Source organism: Callospermophilus lateralis, chromosome 9, assembly GCF_048772815.1.
Source record: "Callospermophilus lateralis isolate mCalLat2 chromosome 9, mCalLat2.hap1, whole genome shotgun sequence".
Taxonomy (NCBI): domain Eukaryota; kingdom Metazoa; phylum Chordata; class Mammalia; order Rodentia; family Sciuridae; genus Callospermophilus; species Callospermophilus lateralis.
In genome coordinates this window covers 50,187,486-50,211,705 of record NC_135313.1, presented here as the reverse complement: position 1 = coordinate 50,211,705, position 24,220 = coordinate 50,187,486, and the positions used below count along the sequence as shown (strand labels likewise).

Below are 24,220 nucleotides of genomic sequence, written 5' to 3'. Positions count from 1 at the left end.
GATACATAGAATTCTAACAGCAATGACAGAAACAAAGTATATTCTTGGGATAATTTTTATTTGCATTTAGGGATTTTGCATTTTTCTTCTTGCTTAAGTTTTTATTAATAGATTTAATTATGTGAACAATTTAAGATCTACGGGCATACTGAGTCCCATATATCATCCTCTTACATAGTTTTCCTATTATCAACATCTTACATTAGTCATGAAAGTGTTATATTGTTATGATAAAGGACATAATATTGATATATCATTATTAATTGAAATCTATCATTTATTCAGATTCCCACTTGTTCTTGTTTATTGATTTGTTTATTTATTTTGTGTAGTAATGGGTATTGAGCCTAGGGGCACTTTACCATGGAGTTACATCACTAGCCCTTTGAATTTTTTACTTTGAGTGAGGGACTCACTAAGTGGCCCCAGGCTGACCTTGAATTTCTGCCTCAGCCTTCTGCCTCAGCCTCACGAGTAGCTGGGGTTACAGGTGTGTGCATGGTTCAGATTCCCTTAGTTCTTATCTAATGTCCTTTACCTGTTACCTACCTAGGACTCCATCTACTATACTATCACATTTATTGTGTCTCCTTAGGCAGCTCTGGAGTAAGATAATTTCTTAGGTTTGTTTTTATTGTTCTTGACAGTTTAGAGGAATATGGGTCAGGTATCTTGCACAATATTCCAATACAATAAGGAGGCATCTTTATGACTTCATAGCAAGGGTTTGCGCTATCACCATGATTTATAACTGGTGATGTTAACCTTGGTCCCCTGGTGGGCTTAATGCTTGCCAAGTTTCCTTACTGTGATGAAGGTCCTTATTCATCTCTCCCCCTTTCCATACTGCACTCTTTGGACGGACATAGCTCTATTCAGTCTGAACTTAAGGAGTGGGAAATTGTTCCTGTCATTGTCCCACATCTTTGTTCCTTGAAACAAGCTTATGAGAAAGTAAGGAACACAGAGAAAGAGTTCTTGTACATCCTCCCCCATTTCACATGGGAGGAACACCCTGCAGTTCAAGAAGATCAAGTGATTTTTGTGGTCATGACAGATGAGTGGAAGACCATGTCAGAAATTACATGTGCTCTCCTGTGCTTTGGTCAAAATACAAATTTTTCGCCAACCTCAACTCTGTTTTCTAGGTGTTCCTTATTTTTATATCTCTTTACATTCTGCTACTTTCTTGTTTGCAGTTCTCTTTTATAGTTCAGAAACTTTAAAAAAAATCGTCTTTGTCTTCCCTGTTTCCTACTCCTAAACATCATTTACATAGTAGTTACTTAATTTTTTGTCATAACTAGATTTCAAAAGTCTGATCAGATCTCATTGGTGTATCTAGACCATCAGATGATTGGTGTATGCAGTTTATGTGTGTTTTCATATAGATCCTGAATTTGTTCTGTTCCTTTTATGAATTTAAATACATCATGAATTTCTAACTAATTATCATTCAAAATATTTTAGAACATTCATAGCCCTATTTCCATCTTCAATGATGGTATATTCCTTCATTCAAAATGGTATATTCCTTCATTCTTAGATGACTGACATTTTTCTCCCAAGGCAAGGAATTTCTTCTTTCAGATCAAATGCCTCTTAAAAGAGGGGGCAATGTGAACAAGACAAATCTGAAGTAGGTACAACAGACTCAGATTTGTAGTTTTTAATTATGGGTAATAAATTAACACATCTCTCATCAGTTAATAAACTAATTTTGTTCAACCCTACTCCAAAATAGTATTATTTTTATGTTTAATGAAAAAGCTAAACAGTATTTGAACCCTTGGATCTATCCTTATATTTCACCTGGAATCCAATATTCCTGGACACTTTTTCAGCTAGCCATTGGGTCATCATTTGAGGCCCTGGAGACGTTGCAAACACCATTTGATGTCCTAGTGCAGAGTTGGTGAGACCGTGCATGTGCTCTTTTTTTTTTATAAGCTATACATGACATTATAATGATCTTGGCAATTCATACATTTGAATCAATTGGGGTATAATTTCTCATTTTTCTGATTGTACAGATTACAGAATCACATTGGTCATACCGTCACCTATATACATACAGCAATCAAAATTTCTATTCTATTATGCTGCCCTTCCTATCCTCCCTTCCCCTCCCCTCCCCTCCCCTCCCATCACTTCTCTCTATCCAATCTAACTTGCATGTGCTCTCATGATCTTTGTTTTTGGTGACAATGTTCATGGTACAAATTAGAGAGAACATTGTGTTTATGTCTGCATGTCATCCCAGTAAGTGTGCCCGATGAGCTTGTAGTATCTGTGTGTTTATGTGAGGTGCTCAGGAGGCAAAAAGACTGGCCATTCAATTTAATAGTGATCTGGTAAAGGAAGGAGAAATACACTTCAAACAATAGATCTCAAGAAAATTATGATCTTTTGGGGGCTTTCATTGTATTTTTATCTAAGTCATTTTGACTTGAAAGTCATTTTGTTTTTACTCTTCAATTTCATAATAAGAATACAGAATTGTTTTCTCAGTCCTTATTTTCATGACATAACTAGTTGGTGCATGTCAACAAAATAAAAATAATAACAACCTTTTTTGTTGAATTATGCAGTCAATGAAGTTCTTCTCATTTCTTTGGAAAGACACTATTCTATGTGTGTTAGAGTCCGAAACTAGAAAAAGTGAAAAGCTGAATGACTGGATCCTATTTTATCACTAAAACAATCAGTCAGAGGTCTTTTGAATTTTGAAGACCAAATACTAAGAAACCACAATGGCATTTTACAATCCAATTGGTCCTAATGCATGCATTGTCACAATGGATCACATTTGATATTTAATTAAATGTGGTAACAAAAGTTCTCACATTGAGACAACTGTTCAATATGCATAACTATCTAATAATGAGCCAGCTATTTGCAGTGTTTCCATCAAACAATTATGATTTTTATCCTAAATCAATAGTTTTCTGTCTGCCCTTCCCTATATAAAGGTGGTAAAATTCATCAGAAATTTCTGAAACTTCAAAATCTAGTAACCAAAATATCAGATTAGAATACACAGTATTTCCATTCTAGCTGTTTGGATATTTTTGGGTCTTACTACATGAATACAAACTTTATACCTGGTTGGATTTATATAATTTTTTTTTACTACATGTAGGCTATTTTAGTCAGCTTTTCATCCCTGGGATCAAAAGACCTGAAAAGAAAAATGTAGAGGAGGAGACATTTATCTGGGGCTCACGATTTCAGAAATCCCAGTCCATAGATGGCTGACTCCATTGCTCTGGGCCTGAAGTGAGGCAGAACATTGTGGCAGAAGGTCACGGAGAAGAAAAGCAGCTCACAACATGGCCACCAGGAAGCAGAGAGAGCTCCGCTCACCAGTAACAAAATATAATCCCCAAAGTCATGTCCTCAGTGACCTACCTCTTGTAGCCACTCTCCACTTGCCTACAATTACTGCCCAGCTAATCCATAACCATGAATTAATGCACTGATTAGATAAAAGTTCTCACAAAGCATTTTACCTCCAAACTTTCTTACATTGTCTTATTTGTGAGCTTTTTTTGTAATTATCTCTTATCTAACCCATACATAGATGTATCTATATCTCTACCCATATACATATATGTACATAGATATACACTGTTTATTAGTATAGGGTAATGCATGCTCATTATAAAAAGAAAAAACAAATAGTACAAATATAGATAAAGAAGAAATGTGTTATCACTCAGAGGTAACTATAGGTAGCATATAGGTATCTATGAATGCATATGCCTATCCTCATGTACATTTATTATCTTTTATAAAATAAAAATACAGTGCATGTAGTTTTGAAATAATTTCACCTACATAATATATATTTTCTTGTGACTATATATTCGTATAATTGTCTCTTAAGTAAAATTCATTGATGGACTTCTCATACAGTCAGCTTTCAGGCTAACGTAAGGATCAGGAAAGTGTAACTGGGTCAAGAAGCCAAGAAGCAGAATTCATGTAGAGTAAGTGAGGAGGAAGCAAAGAGGCCTGGCCCAGAACCTTCTCCCCCTGCAGAAGAGGTACATAGGAGCACCTCTCCCTTTAACGCCTTTTTCTCACAACCATTTATACCACCTGAGTAGGATTTGCCTAGGCATTGATTGAGAAAGTAACTGGTTCTCCCCAGGGGCAGTAGAAAGAAAGATCCTTCCTTCCTTGTAGTTATAGTGATTGGGTTGAGTGGGAAAGGAGGTTTGTTTTTGTTGATGGAAAACTTGAAGAAGCTAGACAGAGGCTACACTCAATACACAGTGATAGCAGGAGCAAAATCAAGAAGAGGTTGCTTGTGCCTTGACACTATGAGGTTGGTAATACCAGTGGTTGTTTCAGACAGTCATTTCCCTAGTTCTCTTTCTGGACTACTGAAAGGTGGCAACATGAACGTCAAGAGAAATGCATTTCCGTTGCCTTTTTAAAAAAACCATTGGGAGAAGTTTATCTCAGAAGAAAACCACCCCTGTCCTACTGTCCTTTGCAGCTCTAAGCCACATTGCAATGTATGAGCACAGACAATTATTAAAGTATTTTGATATGTTGATGAAAATGTTAATTGTATACTACAAGGAAGAATATTACATTTCTAACAAGTTATAACTACTTCTCTTTCAGAAATAGATGACAAAAGGGTGACCAACAACACACAAGGAGAAGTAAGTTTTCCCAGATTTTGTGGAAACGTGTTAAAATTAAAAAAAAAAAATTAGGTTGAATTGATTTGATATAAAATATAATGTAAATTGTGATGTAAAAACTATTTAGGTTGCTTTTCCTGACTGAACAGTAAAATGAGGTCATTAAAATCTCTGCCTCTCAGTTACCTCAATTCTCTGATTTTCTATGGAATGACAAGCCTTGCAAAAACTTCAAAAATAGAGCTGGGGTTGTGGCTCAGCAGTAGAGCACTTGCCCAGCATGTGCAAAGCCCTGGTTCAAGCCTCAGCACCACATAAAAATAAATAAAATAAAGATATTGTGTCCAACTACAACTAAAAAAATATTTAAAAAAAAACTTCTAAAATAAAGTGATGGTTTTAGTGATAGAATGTAGTATCAATAATTTAATTAATTGAGTGATTATTTATGAGCAAAAAGGGGTAGGGCCAGGCAATGTCAGAATCCTAGAGGAAGGAGATATTCTTCTGGTGCATGGAGCAAATTCAGTCCCAGGGCCAGAGTCTGGATGGAATGAAGTCTTCTGAACCTAGATGAACAGAATCTAGGGGTTCAGCAAGAAGCACATTCAGCTAGCCTGAACATTGTAATCTTCTAGTCCCTCCATATACACTTGTAGGAGTTCAGATAGAAAAAAGGAAGGGAGGCTAGTTGATAGTATAGAATATACAAAATAGGAAGGAAGCAGGAAAATTGTGCCCAGAAGTGGAGCAAATATCAAACTGAATGATCTGTGGACTTAGTCAATTCCCATGATCACGAGTAGGCACACAGCAAGACCCAAAGAGGAAAATGTAAAAAGGACAAAATCCCAAATAGTATCTCACAGGATTTTCAAAAGTTTTTAGTGAGGGAGTAACTGGGAAAACTAAGCACTTATATAAAGTCCTTATTTTTTATTACATAAGTTTTTACTGCTATGTTATTAAACAACTAAAAAGCACTTCTGCAGAATTAATCTTCTACTCAATGGTCTTTGAATATGTGTATTGAAGAAGATATAAAAGAAATTCCAGAGATGATTGCTTCACAAAATCAACCTGATGTGACTGAAATAATAGAAGTGCCCCAGAAATGCCAATCAGCCACACACTTAATGTTAATGTAGTCACCCTTCCTGCACCCATGCATAATAGACTAGTTCCAAAAAACAATTCTGGAGAAGTTTACTAGTACTATTTGCTCACTTGATGGGCAGTTGCAACTGTTTGATTGAATTTTTTACTTTTTAATAGATTTCTTTTGTATTAGATAAATATCATCATCTTGATGAGTTTGAGGGCAATTACATTTTTATTTGCACAAAGAATTCCTCATAAAGTCAACTTTATGAAACAGTTTTAATGATTTTTTTTAACTCTGTATATCATGTTTTCTAATATGCAGTGAAAAAGCACACTCACCCAAAAGTGTCTTATAACTATTCTTTTCAAAGCAAAAAAAATAACTGCTTTGAATAATTCAGACACTGAAAGTCATTGATTAAGACCCCTACCTTTTTCACATTATACTATAAATCAACATGCTATTAAAAAGGAATAGCAAAGTTTGGTAGCAAAATCTGATTGGGTTATAGACTAAATATATTTTTATTAGAATAAATAATGTTATATTTATTTTACATATATTTCTATATCACTGTGGAATGATGGTTTTGTCCCTGAAATGATTATTCTAAATGCAAATCCTGTTTTTAATAACTTAATTATGATCCAGTGAGTTTAGATAATGGTCTTATACAGCAGTTTTGTTAGCGAAGGGCTTACCTTTTAAACAAATAAAAGAATAATACCTCAACATTATAATTTCAAATAGAGACCTTAGGATGAATGTGTCAACTCAAGAGAGTAATGAATTGCTATTACTTACCAAGGATCCTCATTATGCCTCCTGAACCACTCATTAATTCTATGAACACATATTATTATCCCATGGAGTATACTTTGTCTCAAAACTCATGTTTTCCTCTCAAGTGGAAAGAATTAGTAACTTAAAAAATGCTTTTGAAGAAAGAATTTGTATTTAGAAATGATAAAAATAAGAAGATATTTCAGGGTCAAAATCACCTTTCATAATGATATTGAAATACATATTATATAAATGTTACTATTCTAATAAATGAAATATACACATATGTATGTGTGTATATATACTATAATCCAGTTGGATTTAGCTACTTGGATTCTCTTGTTTTTTTGACAACAGGGATTGAATCCAGGGATGCTCAACCACTGAGCCATATTTCCAGCCCTTTTTATTTTATTTTTTAAAGATTTTTTAGTTGTTGATGGACCTTTATTTTTTATTTATATACATGTGGTGCTGAGAATAGACCCACTGCCTCACATTTTAGGGAAGCACTCTACTACTGAGCTACTACTCCAGCCTCTGCTTTTTAAAATTTTTTAAAATTTTGAGACAGGGTGTCATTAAGTTGCTTAGGGCCTCATTAAATTGCTGAGACTGGCTTTGAACTTGCGATTCTCCTACCTCATCCTTTAGAGCTGCTGGAATTACAGGCGTGTGGCACAGCCTGGGCTGAGATTCCTTTTTAATAGCATGTTGGTATATGTGTTTAAAATAAATTAATCTTAAAAGAGTAATTTTATGACTGAAAAGGATGAAGAACTTTATTATAAAATAGAGCCTACAGCTTCACATATAAGCCTGTGAAATCACTGAACATGTATAATCAATCTCATTGACTAGAACTGTGTTTCTTGTTATGGATGTCAGAAAGCTCTTTAAAACATGGTACAGTGTTTAGTTCCCTCCCAGGTCTGATGGCACCATCATTTACATCTTATGCTTTTACTCTTTTCTCTTGTCCACAGTCACAGAATGCATCACCTAAGCAGAGGAAGCAGAGTGTATACACACCGCCCACCATGAAAGGTACTGTTCAGGTACTGTTCGGGGTGTCCTGAGTGTTGAGGTTTTCTGTTCTCAGGACCATCTATTCCATCACAAGCTGTATCTTGTCTCATTTCCACAACTCCATGGTGCAATGTGCAGTAAGATACTGTTTAAAATGTAGTTCTACCACAAGTAAAATAGGTGGTTGAAGAAGCATTAACTAGGAATCTAGAATCCTAGTTTGGAAATTTAGTTTTCACAATAATGACAAAATTTTTTCTTTTACCTTTCCTCACCTATTTTCTTTGAAGGGATTTTTTCCATAATCTCTAATTATTTTTGCTAGTGTCGACAGATAATTGTTATCCCCCACGATACCCTCATCTTAAGAGAACTCAACTTGAATTTGAGGGAGATTTAATGTAAAGTATGGTTTCATTGCCTTGTGTTGGAATCAGCTTTAAGAAACCCAAACAGCTGTTTGCTGTACTTGTAGCAGCTGTTGAAATAATAACAAAGAATGCTTGTTCGAATTTGGGCATTTTTCCAGAATTTTTCCTCAAAATTGGAACTGCAAAAATAATGTCTAAGTGCATTAGTATTTTGACTACCATCACTTCAGGGAAGGTGTCTTTAATTTCTCACACCAAAGTGTTCCTGACATGAGGCAGAGTCCACTCTACCCAGTAGCTCATGTTCCCCTCTGGTGCTAGGGCTGCTGGCTGGGTGTTTCATCATGCAGTCGTCCAGTTTGGTTTTAGCTGCATGCAAGGCCAGCCTAGCAGCTTCCTCTGGAGTTTGGAGAGATGTCTAAATTGGGAGAGAAATTTTCCACTCTATTCTCTGTAGATTTGGGGACCTTTCAGGGAGGTGGGATATAAATGGACACATTATTAGATTCTTTCAGTAAATTTCCTTCCTGTACAGCTATTAAACATCATGTTTACTTCTGTATAACTAGTAAATAATACAATCATCAACATTTTTTTATTCCAATGTAATTATTGAGAGTTCTAGACATTCCTGTCTGAAGATAAGTATAATCATTTTAAAGATATTTTCCCCATTGTAAGTGATTTAGTATTTTCAAGACACATCAGTTTTGGCATGAATGGGAAACAATGAAAGATATATGTTCACTCATTGAATTATTTCCTCTGTTCTATTTTGGGTTAGCTTAAGCTAAATAAAGTAATCCTGTTCCCATGTCCTCAGAGAATAATAGTTTCTAAAGGAAAATCTTAAACTCAAAGCTCTAAGGGCCCATTAGCTCTCAAATATCCCAAGAATGTTGGATCCTAACATTTAGGGACATTAATTATGCTGCACAGTTTTCATATAACCTTGCACTGTCAAGTGCCCTAAGATTGTTCTTTAATGATAATCATCTAATTTTTCAATAGGATATCAGGGTATTGATACCAGTCATTTATGTTATTTTATAACCAGTAAGTATCTTCTGTGATTCTTACGACAAAAAAGAAAGCAAAATCCATGTGTTTTATTCAATCTATCCTTAAGAGCTAGAAATTAATATTTTAAGACAAAATTAAGCAATGGTAACATACAGTGCCTTGTGAGCACAGTAAAAAGATTTGATCATAAGAAAGATGACTGGACAAAGAGAATGTTATGAGATGCTGAATACAGCAATACAATTGCTCTGAAATGTAGAATTCTTAAAATTAAAGTGTGAGATAAAATTATTGAGAACAGAAAAAGGTTACTGGGAGAGCAAGGCACCAACACATGTGATTAATAGTTTTGAAAAAAATTTGCTCTAACAACAAGTCTGGTAGAGCTTCATGAAGTATCCTGTTGGTAACAGGATAGCAAAACCAAACCAGAGAAACAAGCAAAGCAAACTAGGTGGACTCATTTCTTCTGTCTTCATAAGCTGTAGGGAGCTACTAGCACAGAGATCAGGAAAGATGATACTCCCACCTTTCACATTAATCTTATAAACAGACAACTATCTCCTAAGCTCATTTATATTTCTCCCTCTTAGTTTCTATAGTCCTGATGGTTACCTAGATTTTGAAAACAGGAACATGTATGTGTAGGTTACCTCCTGTGATGCGAGCAGGTTTCATATGAAGGTATAAATAGAAAGAAATAAAGCAGAATTTCCTCTGTGCTCCTTAAACAGGCACAATCTTAAGTTTAATATGCTGATGACTCCCAGATGTTTTTCTCTAGACCTAACATAGCTCTTTAACTTCAGGCTTCCATTTCCAACAACCTACTGAATTTCTACACTTGAATGTAATTAGGCTTCTCCAATTTATATGTCCAAAACCAAACTCATTGGTTCTTTTTCTGTCTTTCCAATCTCAATAAATGATCTTTAGCTGTTGAGATCAAAACTCTCGCATATTTCTTAACTCCTCTCTCTAGCCCAATATAGTCTCTACTTTTGATAACTAATTTCAAGATGCATTCCTCATCTGACCACTTCCATCTCCTCCACTGGTACCACCTAGTGCAAGTCACTCTTCTGTCTCTCTGGGAGGACTTAAGTTGCCTTTATACTGGTCCCACTGATTCTGCACTTGCTTCTCTACAGTCTTGTGCCCACATAGAAGTCAGAGTACTGAATTCCTCTAACTCATCTCTATGATCACAGCATTCCCCTTATTAAAATCCTCCATAGCATCCTGTCACATTGAGAAAAAAATGTAAACCCAACCATGGCTTACCAACCCTGGAATGACCTCATGTAGCTTTTCTCTTTCACATTATCTCCTTTTAGCCTGCCCCTTGTTCACCAGGGTTCACCCTCATGCCAAACACTTCTGTCCAAATCATTTACATTCTCCATTTTCATCGAAATGCCTGTAATACTCTTTTCACAGAGGCTCACAAGTGGCTGGGATTAGTGCCCTCAGGGAGGCCTTGCTCCCTGGACAGCCTCTTCAGCACAGAGTGGATCCTTCCATCATCACCATCCACACATGTGCCTTGTTTTCTCAGTAGTTCCCATCATGATGGACATAGAGCAAGGTGTCATGATAATAGCTTTGAGAATTCGTACCACCTTGCATAATGCCTGGCATGTAGCAGTCACTCTGCAGATACATGTTGAAGAGCTGAGCCATCAAGAGCTGGGGTGTTGAGTCACACCATCGTCTACTAGAAAGTGGGGACCGTTTGAACCTTCCTTTACTGATGCTCACATTACTGACTCTGCTTCTGTTTTTCTATTTTTAATTTTTCTCCATTTTCTTCTTTTCTGGTCAAAGAGAACATCTGATTCAATAAGTTAGTGGCTACTGTGGCTTGAATGAGTTCCCCCAAAGATACGTGTGCTAAAGGTCTGATCCCCAGCAGTGACATGATTAGAAAATGATGGAACCTTTGAGAGGTGGAGCCTAGTGGGAGCTCTGTAGGTCATTTAGGGTGTGCCCTTGAAGGGCATTATTTGGACCCTGGTCCCTTCCTCTCTTCGTTTGATAACTTCTGATGTCTGAAGGCCAGAGGTGAGCAATTTTGCTTTACCATGTACTCTCACCTCAGGTCCAAAAGCAAAGGGCCAACGAATCATGCACTGGGACCTCCGAAACTGTGAGCCAAAATAAATATTTTCTCTTTATAAGTTAATCATCTCAACTATTTTGTTAGAGTGATGGAAACCTGCCTAATATAATTACTACCCAGAATTGTTAATCAGTTAAGCTAGATTCTTAGGAAAAGTCATTTCAATGAATTACTGGAACTACTGGGTTATTTCTTATCTTTGACTAGGAAACTGGTTCCTGGGTCATTTAATTTGTAGCAGGTGGCAGCATTCTATAACACAAATATGGCAAGATAAGTAGAGGGATGTGGATAGGGCTTTTGTTCTGCTGACATGTCTCATATTATTCTGCACATTTACCCTTAGAATGTAATAAAGGATTTAATACTTGGTCTGGCCATCTTTCTATTATAACATTATGGGTACTCAGCCTTGTAAAGGAGATCAAAGCTAACTAGGGTAATTATCCAGTGAGGACTGAATTTTTTTCCCCCACTGTTTCTATGAAACTGGCCATTTTCTTTGAATATTCTCAGGTATTAGGCCTGGGATAGAGCCGAATAATCAAAAGCTCCAGGTGATTCTACTTCCACGGGTCTAACGATTGACCGGATTCAGATATCTAATTGCTTATTGACATGTTTTCTTATGTTATAGGTAGATACTGTTACCAAGTTTTTACACCAATGGCTGGGTCTTTTTTCCTTCTCTGAATTATGGAACCAATTCTCCAACTGAGCAGCAAAGGAGACTTTTATTCTCAGTCAAGAATAGGAGAAGTGAGAGATAAACTTATAAATCAACTTTCTGCTTCTGGACGGTCAGAAAATATAGATATAATCACTATTTGTGTATGTATATAAAGACAGATATATAGCACAAAGAAATGAGGTGAGAGATAGGCTAATCAAGGGGGAAAATCTTCATGGTTTGTTTTATAATGAAGTTAGAGGTCGTCCAGTGGTCACTCTGGCAGCCATCTTAGATCCCACTGACTTCAATCAGGTCACCTGAAGGGAACTTCTGGGCTTCAGACATCAAAGACAATGAAGAGTATGTGGAGTGAAAATTCAGCTACGCAGGCAGTGTAACAACAGGGCAGTGTAACAAGAAGTTACGGAGATCAAAGAAATCATGGGATCAAGGTCATGGTGTTCAGAACTGATCTTTTGATATTTTCCATATCAAATCAATTTCTCCTCTGCTAGTCCCATTCACAGGAAGAGGAACTTTCATCTGCCTCCGTTTGGGAAGTCTCTGCCAGCCCTATCTCTCTCTCTCAGTCTCTGTCACAGTTTAGCATAAGACTTGTGGATTGCACGGCCTTGAAATCTCTTGGGTCTGTCCTCAACTCTCATCTTCAATGCCATCCCCAAATTCCACTTCTCTCTTGGTCACTGTCTGTCCAATCTTACTCCTTGCACCTCCTGTCTGTTTTCTACACTGTGGCCAGAGTGAACTTTTTAATACATAGAGGTGATGATGTCACTTCTTTGGTTCAAAACTTCTCATGGATCTCCATTTATCCTTGGATAAAATTTCTGTTCCAGAGAAAAGTTTACAAAACTTCCTGTCTCTGGTCCAATCAGCCTCTCCCCAATTCACTCACTAGATTCCAACCACACTGGCATTTTGTCAGCTTTCAAATCCACCAAGCTCTTTCCTAAATCAAGAAAGGTCTAGACAATATCCTTCCTTTGGCTTAGGATGACTGTCCCCTTCTTTTTCTCATTCTTCATCTGGTCAACTCCACTCATCATTCAAGTCCTGTCTTTAAAGGTGAGTTCCTGAAAGCTTTTCCTAACCTCCCAGACTAAACTCCCTGCACTTAATAAATTCTCTATTGGCAGAATTCTCTCTAGAGTTATGCTCTCTCCATAGTTCTTTTATTGCAAGTAATTACAATGTCCAATTCTTTGTTTCATGTTTATCTCCTACTAGCCCAGAAGCCATCTATATTGCAGCAGTGACAATATCTATTTTACCCACTACCATGCCTGCCAGGCTGAACAAAACACATGGAACATACGCAGTGATCATAAATATGTATTTAAATCATTTAAGAACCTACATTCAACATTATTGTTGGCTAAAGAATTTCCTGAGGATATCTACTTTCTTTCTCCAAAGTCTGTTAGAAAGATCTCTTTATTGAGGTCCCTAGAAATGTGTACTCATGGATTCTTGTTCTACATAATGTTGTTATTTATGGCAAATTTTTAAATGACAAAGATATAAATATTTTAATTCATCTATCAGGCTCTTGTCTCACCCTTAACTTTCTTTTATCCAGATTAAAATATATTGATGTCAATTATGCCTGCCACTCAGTCCTATTTCATTTATTCTTAATGTCCAAATAAACTCCATTTTGCCTGTCTTTCTAGAAGTTCATCTTTCAAAATCAACCTGATATTGAAAGTGTAGCCTGACCAGAACAGAATGGAGGTTTCAATTATGCCTGAAATTCCCTTCATCCCAAGAACTTGATTCTATAAATGCAGATTAAAATCTTACTTTCTTTTTCTGGCAGTAATGCACATTATTGACAACCAGTGAGCTGACTATAAATTCAAATTTCTTTGCTTTCTTCATGTACTGTTTTCCATATTTACCATTTAGTCCTCACTTTAAATTTATTAGCCTCCCCCCTACCCAACCCCCAGAGCAAAAGGCAAGTCAGTACTGTCATTCCAGTGGGATTTTCTATTGTTAGATTCAGGCTGTGACATCAGCATGTCATATTTTTTATACTGATTCTACCATTCATTCTATTTTCAATTATCTCAAAAGTGTATCTTCCATGGGTGAATTTATCTCTGGTATTTTTATCCAAGTCCATAATAAATGTATGAAACAGCAGGACTAGGCCACAGCTTTGCAGCACCTGTTTTCCCCTCGAGTTGACACTTATCCCCTTGAATTCCACCATTTAATTAGTTATCAAGGAGACTTGTCCTACAGGACTCTGTCCCTTCAAACCAGAAGTTCTCAAAGGCACTTTTGTTAGATAGGTTGTTGTATTTTAGATACCTCAGGCTGTCCACTTTGTTTTTCCATCTGTACAGATAAGTTATAAATTTAAGATGTGCATTATGCATAACAGGAGAGAAGTTGAATTTTTTATAGAAAATAGGATTAGTTTTCCATTACTCTGTGTAACGTAGTGCTTTATAAGTATATAAGTAGAAAGTGCTGAAGATGATCAGAAAAATGGCAGTTGATGACGAATGCTCATGCGTACTTCTCTGGTGTTTGTTTACGTGGTGCTCAGTTCCAGAATTTACAGAACAGTCAATTAAATTATTGTTGGATCACTTGAATCATGTTTTCAGAAAAGCAAAGTGGATTTGAATCTTGGGACAGGAAATGGCTGACTCATTTCCACCCAGTGAATGAGTGTGTGTGTGTGTGTGTGTGTGTGTGTGTGTGTGTTTTACTGGAATTCAAATGCTGAAGAGAGCAAAGTAAATGCAATTGATTTAAAAGGAAATCTGAACATTCAACAAAACAGCTGACTGAAAAACTGCTTGGTATAGCAGGGCCTATTATATTATATTACCATTTTTAATGTGTAGCAAGTCAGATGTTTGATTTATTTTTGAAAAAAAAAAACCCTCTTCTTCCTCTCATTCTTTGTAATTTCTTGTAAAAGAAAATTTTAGTTGTTTCAATGTCCAGAGCTTATTCTTGTGGTATGTTAGATAGATCTATGAATGCTTGAGACATTTTAACTCCTGAGTTTTGAGATTCTTCCGCCAAGGAGGGCTGTACTTCTAAAATTTTTATCTTAATTCAACTTCTTTCCAAAATAAATCAAGAACTACAATCAGGAAATATCTCGGAGAGGGAATCACACTGGCCTAACTAAGTGGCAGACATAGTTTTCAGAGGGTGGGTGACATCAGCAAAGGTGGGTCATATGAGGGTACTGAAGGGTAGTCTTCCAGTCAGGTCATGCTGCTGACCCTGGTAATTTCATGGGACTCAACATGAAAGGACATGGGCTTTGAGAGACAAGTGGACTGAGTACAAGTGGCCATTTTCAAGCCCCAGCATGCACCACTTACTAGCTGTGACTTTCAGAAAATCAATGAGCAAATGCCGCCTTTTCCTTCCCCATTCCATCCTCCTCCTCCTCTTCCTTTTTTATTAGTACTAGGGACTGAACCCTGGCTTCCAACATGCTAGTACTCTGCCACTGAACTAAACTCCCAGTCCCATCTTTCTTCTCTTATTGGTAAAATGGAGACGATACCTGCCCCACAGGATTACTCATGAGACGAACTGAAACAAAATAGGTGAAGGTCATGCTCACAGGCACACACATGCGGGACTATTTTGAATGATTATGTGAATCCTGATAGAGAAGAAAGCATGTGGCTCTTTTATTATTTCTGTTTAGATCTGCAGAGTGAAGGCATGGGATTCTGGGAGAGCTAGAACAGAGGTTGGAGTACTTGAAAGAGAATGAAATCTCTGCTGCAGCTTGGGTCTCATCACTATGGGAACTGGAAAATCTGGTTTAGAGATGCCTGGTCCTAGGAGCATGGGGATCATCCGCCCTGCAACACTCATCCCTCTTTTATTTAGCTCAGCTTCAGGCAGACTTGTGAGACTGTCTTTGACATTTTGCTTGCTTTTAAGCAAAATCCAGCTTTACCTTCATTTTACCTTGCTCCTCCTTTTGGACACCATGTTCCTTAAGTCCCAGTTAATCAATGTTTATAAGACTTGTGTTTCAAAAACAACTTCAAAAGTGCTGGCTAATGGTGGATTCGGGGTACTAGTGTAGATTTACAATAAATATTTCTTGCCAGAGGGAACAGCAGAAAGCTACATCATAGAAATGCAGCCCATAATTAGGCAGCCCAGGTTAAGTTGACAACAATAATTGAGTTGTAACCAATTCACTCTTTCTGATTTCACACTTCTTATAATTATGGCTCAAAAAATCCTCAGAAGGGATCTCCAACCATGCCAACCTGCTCTCATTATCCCCTGCTCAGGGAAAATGAAAGCAAGGAGGTGAAGGGGCAAGATCTTTTAGCTTCTCATCAGGCCACCTCCAGGGCCACCCTGGATTCCTTTTAAAAATGTTTCTGTTACCCCATGGGTGTTCCACAGGTATTCATTACATTTGCCTTTGTAAATGTTGTTTTTCTTTTTTGTCACTGCTATTGTTTTGTTTTGTTTTTGTGCTGGCTCAGTTTATTTGTTCTGCTGGGTGGGACTTATTTATTCAACTCAAGAAACATTTAGCAGATTTCTAGATAACAAGGAACTTTCTAAATATATACAAATCTTGTTTCTTAAAAAACCCCAAGTATGTTCCTATTTCTCGATGAACTTCCTGTGCTTCTCTTTAATTTTATCCAAAGTTAATCCTTCCTCACATCTTTGAATGTAGAGGGTAGGGTCAGGCAAAGAGAGTCTAGAACATCCCCTTCTTGGAGCCACTGAGATGTCTTTTTTTTTTTTTTTTTTTTTGTCTGAGAACAACCTTGAGAGAGAATGAAGCAAAAAAAGCAGCAAGGATAAGTGGACTTCATGTTTGGAGTGTCATCATGGATTTTTAGGTTAAAACGACTAAAGAATCTTGAGATAAGTTGAATTGAAATTTGGGACTAGTGATTTAATTAATTTCATGTGATGCCACTTCAACATTTGAAAAGGAGAGCACCGTTTATCAGTATAGTTCTTTTCATTTGTCTATGTACATTTACGTTATAAAGTTAATTTCATATTTACATCCCTCTGAAGAAACAACATTCAACTTCTTAAATTGCTTCCTATTTTAGCATCAGGAGAAAAGAGGAACATTTATATTTGATTGGAGCAGCTGAATCATGACCCAGTGTCTTGATTTTTCTTTATTGTGCAAATGGAAACATTGAATTGTGTAAGCACTAAGAATACACTGCCACAAATTGAAAATGAGCCTCTGCTTTGAGAGATGCATTAAAGTGGTGTGGCTGCAGAGGTGAATAGCAATCCCAGCCCTCTAGGAGATCAGTCTCCAGAAAGCACCCCACAAGTGGTAGAGCATGCCTGATAAATCCTTCAGTGGGGATTTACACAAAGTTATCAGGCTGTGAGGAGACTCACAGGCAGCCTAGTGGACAGGAGGGAAAGACCACTTTCAGATCACAGAAAGGACAGTCATACTTACATATGTGTTAGAGAGAAAACTACCTGGAGAATAACATTGACAAGGGAAATACCTGGCTCACACCATTTATTATTATTCTGTTCATGCAAATTGGCAAAAAGCATTTAAGATGGTGCTGTAATAAAGATAAATAAATCCTGCATGGACCATCACAAAGACCTTTGCTGACAGGCAAAGTATAGATAGGTCCCACTAATGGTACTATATGGACCTCACATTCTAACACTTTTAGAAATCCTTGTGCCTTTGATTCTGTTTGAAAAGTTCTGGTTGACATCTTTGACTTTCCTCTTAATAGGGCTACATAAAACAGTAATATTCAGCTTGAATGACACATTTTAAAGATAAATGTCATATTTTAGAACAGTTCTAGATTTAGAGAAATTAGGAAAACAGTACAGAGTTCCCACATACTCCATATCTGGTTATCCTCATTGTTTATATATTAATATGGTATATTTGTTATAATCAATAAATCATTATTGACAACTTATTGTTAACTAAGGCACATATTTGTATTTATTGTATGTGTGTTGGTATTGGTTCACCTGATATTCCTTTTCTATTCCAGGAGCCTATCAATGGTATGTTTACACCATTGCTTCTCTTGACTGTGATTGAGTTTCTCAGACTCTTCTTGGTTTTGATGACCTTGAAAATTTTGAAAGTATTGGTTATGTGTTTTCTAGACTCTACCTGTATTGGGAGTTGCCTGATGTTCTTTCTCATAATTAGACTGGGATAAGGGGGTTTTGGAAAAGAAACCACAGAGACAAAACAACATCCTAGTCACACCAGGCCAAGGTCATACTGCCAACATGACTGATAGCCTGACTGAGGCAATGTCTTCTGGATTCTCTTCTATAAGGTTTCTTTTCTTTGCTCCCTTCCCATCCTGTGCTCTTTGAAGGAAGTCAGTATATGTAGTCCAAAACCTAGTAAGTTCTGACCCACCTCTTGGAAGGAAATGTGTGTGCACAAATTTTGGGGATTTTTATGCCCAGGAGATATGTCTCTCCTTCCCATTTATTTACATATTTGATCACTTGTTTTTTATCATTATGGATCCATGAATATTTATTTTTCACTTCAGGTTATAAGCCAAAGCTACCTTATTTTGTTGGTCAAATATTACCAGCTTTGACCATTGGGAGCTTTTCCACTTCACTCCTGAGTCCCTTTGATGTACCCCAGGAATGTGAAGGGTTTTGTTTGTTCATTTGTTTGTTTTAGCATGTTTTTACTTTCTGGCACTACAAGATACTCCAAGCTCTTTTGCATCTTCGTTGTTCCAGTCCTAGAATCAGCCCTTCCTCCAAGAAGTTCTCAAATTACAATTTAATTCCTATTTGAGACATTATACTATAAAATACATGTTTGCACCAGTATGTTTGCTAAAATTAGAGCAATCTATCTCTTACTCTGCAAAAATATATATGCGCCATATCCATCAGTGTAAAAGGGCCCTCAGCATGCTAAAATGTACACACACCACTCATATTAATGCTAATGGAGTTTCCCGGAAGAAAAAACAATATCTCAGAATGGAAAGATGCTATTATTATGTGCTTGCCCTCCTTCATTTAATGCCTAATTCAGTGTCCCCTGATGCTTTCTGGGACAAGATTTATGTTGCCCCTTTAGATGTAGGGAATCAGTAATAGTCTTGGAGCCTTCTTGGAAACTGGCTGCTGACTTTTTTCAGAGATTTTTAAAAGTAACACTTTATACCCGAGTAGTGCTTCAACATTTGTAATATGTTTTTTGTATAATATATTTGTAGAATTAAATGGAATCTTTTAGAGGAAAGTGAAACTCAAAGGAGAGCAGGGTTCCCATGTTAAATGTCCTTCCCATTTATTAGGCTAATGGTAACACAAGCCTTTTCTTAGGGTGTCCTATGAGATTCTGTTGGAATAAAAATGTTTTTTTTTTTCCATTTGCTCTCATTAAAATTTAGAGGTCCTCCAACCTTATAACGTAATGGTATGTTTTTACAAGATCTTTCTATACATTTCTACAAAATGCTTGGTTTGTATTTAAACTCATATGCATCTGTATTTTATAACAATGTTGTACTCACACCCAGCTTGCCTTTAATCTTGTCTGTCTCCAATGCCATTTCCTCCCCAAGTGGCTGACCATATCAATCTGAATCATTTTACATTCCTTCAAATATTCCTTTAGAGTAAGACCCTGGAAATAATGTGCAGGGCTACTTTTGATCTTGGCTGCCTCATACCTGGCTCTGGCTACCCTTACCTACTGCTTCTTCTTCTTCTTCTTCTTTTTTTTTTTTTTTTTTCATACCATAGCAATGTTAAGTTGCATTTATTTCCTTGAAAATAATACATGGTTTCTCATTTCATGCTTTTGTTTTGCAGCCTCATTTGCATAGAAGGCTTTTCTTTGTGCTCCCACCTCTATTCTAAATCCCTTTTTGCTGTGTTCCTTTGAGACTTGAAATGCTTAATGCACACCTGTCTGTGTGATATCTGCAATCCCCTCTAGCAAGCCTGTGAATTCCTTCAAGACAGGGCCAATGTCAGGAGGATTCTTGTCTTCCATTTATATTACAGAAGGCTCTTCATAAATGCTGAATCAGTGGGTGAATAATCTGATTTAAAAATAAATATAACTTGACTTGACTTTATATTTTTATCACTCACTCATTTGCGCATCTAAACATCTATAAACTACATACTATCTGCCAGGTCATTTTTTTAGGCTTTTTAAATTAAAGCTCAGGATGAAATAAATGCAGTCTCTGTCTACAGAAATAATGTAGTCAGGTGAAAAACAAAGTTGTATAAAAAATGATTATCAGTTCCCCAAGACAGATATTGAGAATAGTTTTTGAATGCAGAGGAAGAAATATCTAGCTCTCTCCCTCATAGCAAGGAAAGACTTTACAGAATAAATTAATTTCCTCTGTCAGCTGAGGGATGAGTAGGATTTTAGAAGAGAAGTGTAAGGTGAATCCCAGGCAGAGGGTTTGGCAGGTACAGTGGTGTGGAATGTGAAAGCCTTCTGAGAATTGTGAACTGGGATAGAATCTGTGGGGAGGGAAGGGTGGACACACACTGCAGGCTTGTCAGAGTTCTTCTGGGTCCTGTGCTCAGAAGCTGGTACTTTTTTCTAAGGCAACAGAGCACTTTTAGATAACTTTAAAGTTCACTTGATATGTTACATAGTCCTGTGAGTGCTTTGACCATCTGGTGGTGGGGAAAAGGAATGAAGAATTTGATTCACAGAGTTAATTTTTAAAAATTAGCCTACCTTAGATTGTATTTGCCTCAGTTCATCTGTTTCCAATGCTGTTATTTATATAAAAATAGGTGACTGCTAATGCCAACCTGGCTTTCTTTTTCTAAAAAATAACCATGACTTAGGAGAAGTTGAAATATTCATCATGTTATCTTCCAAATAAATCAATGGAAATTCAAGTAAAGGATATCAGGGACAGTAAAGGATATCAGCCTTACTGTCAATCAATATGCAAATATTGATTAAACTTGAACTCTGCAATGTTCTGGGCTATGTGTTATTTTAAACAAATAAACAACAATGTCAAGATAAATTGATAAATTGGTTCTGAGTTGGGCAAATTTAGGAAAAGATTACGTTCTTCACAAACTTGTGCTGGTCTATAAAACTTGTCTAAATACTTTCCCTCTTAAAACCCCCTATTCTTGTTTGAACTTCAAAATAGAGTCTGATCTGAAAGATAATTTTAAGAACAGTTTCATCAATTCCTTTCTCAATAGGTTCTTGTAACAATACACCCTGCATTTCAGGAATGGCAGCACTAGCTGTGCTCTTTCTTTTGCGGGTTTTCTATGGGACAGTAAAGGATATCAGCCTTACTGTCAATCAAGATGCAAATATTTATTAAACTTGAACTCTGCAATGTTCTGGGCTATGTGTTATTTTAAACAAATGAACTACCAAGTTCTAAACACCATAGGTCAAAATTTGAGGAAGGTTTACAATTTCAATTCTTTCATTAAGAGAGAGGCAAAATACCAAATAGAAATAAGAGTGTCCAAAGGTTAGAGTTGTAGGAAATTACTAGGCCCACAATATAAAAACTACAGGACAAACATTGAATTTATGATCTGTATTCTACATTTCATCCTTTATGATATGGGGAGACATAATGTGCTTACTTTATTGTTGGTAGGTATGACAAAGCTGTGTTTTTATTCTTCTGACAGGAATTCTATTCATAGCACTCTTGAGTAACTTTGTTACATTTTATTATCAAAATGAAGCTTAAATGATTTTATTGACTTTGGACAGCTTTCTTACAGCAGGGTTCTTATATGCTTCCCTTAGGCAATAACTAAGAGGTCTATCAGCTTTAAATTCAGTTCAAACTAGAGTTTGTACAGGCATTGAAATCTCAGAGTGTCTGTCCTCTAATTGCTTCTGAATCAGAGGCCGTTGCTCAGTCTGTTACTATTTTTTTTTAATTTTCAGAATCTTCTTGGTTCTCCTGAACCTTTTGGAGTAAAAGGAAAAAGAGAGTGAGAAGTGGAAATAACAAGTAAAATGGGTGCAGGAAATGTGAGAGCCAGGGTCTAATGGGGGAACAACCACAGAAACTACAAAATGCACATAGCCACGTTGCTGAGTAGGACAAAAGGTGATCAAAATGATGGCTGAGTTAGTAAGAGGAAAATTTGAACTGTATTTATTTTAATGTGACTTTTAAAAGACAAGATTTTTTTGGGGGGGGTGGGGCAAGGACTGGGTACCAGGCATTGAACTCAGGGGCACTTGACCACTAAGCCACATCCCCAGCCCTATTTTCTATTTTATTTAGAGAGGATTTCACTGAGTTGCTTGGCACCTTGCCATTCCTGAGACTGACTTTGAACTTGTGATCCTCCTGCCTCAGCTTCTGGAACCGCTGGGATTACAGGCATGTCCCACCTTGTCTGTGACAAGAAAGATTCTAAATCTTACTTTTTAAAGGAGACTTTCACTCCTTGTGGTGTGTGTTCCATATCACCCGTACGTTTAATGCCCACACCCTCTCATTCTGTTTATGAAGCCTTGATGCTGTTCTTTACCTTCTATAGAAGGCCACTGGGTTAGTTAAGATGTGACTTTCCCACAGGAAGTTCAGTGGCTCCTAAATGGTGTTCTAGGTATTCAAGGACATAGGGAGTGGGGTGGGTGGAAGCATACTTGGCCTACTTAGCTCCTTAATACCTTACCTCTTACATGCAACCAAAGTTTCCTTTAAACTCTTTCTTAGAAATCTAAATGTGATGACCTACTTCCAAGATACAAAGTCATTCACCTGGTTTAAAAGTTCAAAAAGTCCCTTGAAACAGAAGGTATATTTATTTTCTTTGAGATTGGTGATTTTTTTTTTTTTTTTTTTTTTGGTTATAGATGGACAGAATGCCTTTATTTTGTTTATTTTTATGTGGTGCTGAGGATCTAACCCAGTGCCTCACACATGCTAGGCAGGTGCTCTCCCACTGAGCTACAGCCCCAGTCCAAGAGTAGTGAACTCTTCAACCAAATTTCCAGTGCTGCTTCTATTCATTATTGCAGAAAATTACACTGGAAACTCCTCCTATGAACTATTTTGAAAAATAAATGATAGTGTAATAAGTATTCTTTCATACTGTGATACTTGGAGTAATATTTGATCTAATTTTAAATTCTTGTTAACTATTAACCTTATGTAACACTGAAGTCTGAGCAACTTGCTTTGAATTTTGAAGAGAATCTCCTTTTGGACTTCATTTGATGATCAACAGTTGATAAGTTGTGCCTCAATTTATAGTGGTTCTGTGAAAAATAAGTATATTCCAATATTAAAAATTACTACTGGATGATAATGCTTACATTGATCAAAAACAGGTCTCGAAACAGATTTTTGTATGACATAAAAAACAGGAAAGAAGAAAAACCCAAAGTTTTTGTAAAGTAGTTTAAAATGTAATTTATTTTTGGTATATATTTATATTGAGTATTATTTTCTTTTTAGGTTTTAAATTTGGTTCTACTCTTTTTACCCATTGATGTTTGACTTGAAAAAAAATTATTCTATTTTTATGGAAATTAGTCTGGATCTTTTGGAGAAGCACTTAGTATCTCTTAAGTTTACTGTAAGTCAAGGATTTTGAACTTCTGGAATGAGGCAAGAAGAGATATCCTCTCCTTCCATCTGTTAATTTTTCTTAAAACCACAAGCAAAAAGTGCCCTTCAATACTCTGATGTTCTTAAAGGCAAGATGTATGTGAAAGTCAGGTCAGGAGGGAGGAGTGGATCTGTGGTTTCCAACGCTGTTCCCCTGTGTGCTTAAACCCCAATGGTTAATGAGGTCAATCAGCACTCTACCAAATCTTGAAACCCTACATTACTCCTTGACATAATTCCCCTACACATAATAAATTAATTGGCACTTGTGCAATACTTTCTTTCAAAATATTTTTCTACTGAACTTTCATAATTGTGTATGCCTGTAGTATCTTGCTTATGCTATTTTCTTCAACATTCCAATTGTTTTGACTATGAAGTAACTCAGTTGGATTTTAAATGACACACCTGTAAATTCATGAAGAAATATGGGAGAGAGATCAGTTTGTCAAAGATTCCTAGCCTACCTGCTATCTTACTTATCCTAAACATTGTGAAAATAATAGTAAAGTTATTTTTTTTTTTTTGGCGTTTTTGGGGTTCTTAGAGATGGTAGGAAAAGTATCATTTGATTATTATTTAATTAATCATATATAATTACTTGAGCAGATATGTCCTAGACATAATGCAGATATATGAAAAAATTCTAAACTACCTTCAGATTTAAAAAGTACATGAATACTCATTTGTATGAATGATAACTAAAATCCTCTTATGACCTCAGATAACTTATTTGTTTTTGAGTAACATGAAATGTCATGATGTTAAATGATTCTTTTTGATGAAGATACATTTTCTGACAGATCAACTG

The 24,220-nt window shown here is 36.4% G+C and overlaps 2 protein-coding genes across 5 annotated transcripts in view; one reads left to right on the top strand and one right to left on the bottom strand.

The window, feature by feature from the left end:
- Pde1a (phosphodiesterase 1A) overlaps nt 1-24,220 on the bottom strand; it is a 385,391-nt gene that overhangs the window by 57,824 nt on the left and 303,347 nt on the right. The window lies entirely within an intron of this gene.
- The window catches only part of Ppp1r1c (protein phosphatase 1 regulatory inhibitor subunit 1C), a 123,773-nt gene that overhangs the window by 60,162 nt on the left and 39,391 nt on the right, over nt 1-24,220 (top strand). For 2 of the 4 annotated variants that reach the window (XM_076865515.1, XM_076865514.1), the window contains exons 3-4: nt 4,639-4,679; nt 7,536-7,596. The exons of 1 other annotated variant lie outside the window; for it this stretch is intronic. In XM_076865515.1, coding sequence (XP_076721630.1) covers nt 4,639-4,679; nt 7,536-7,596 — 102 coding nt within the window. The remainder of the gene's footprint in view (nt 1-4,638; nt 4,680-7,535; nt 7,597-24,220) is intronic. One more of the 4 variants, XM_076865516.1, reaches the window with a different exon arrangement.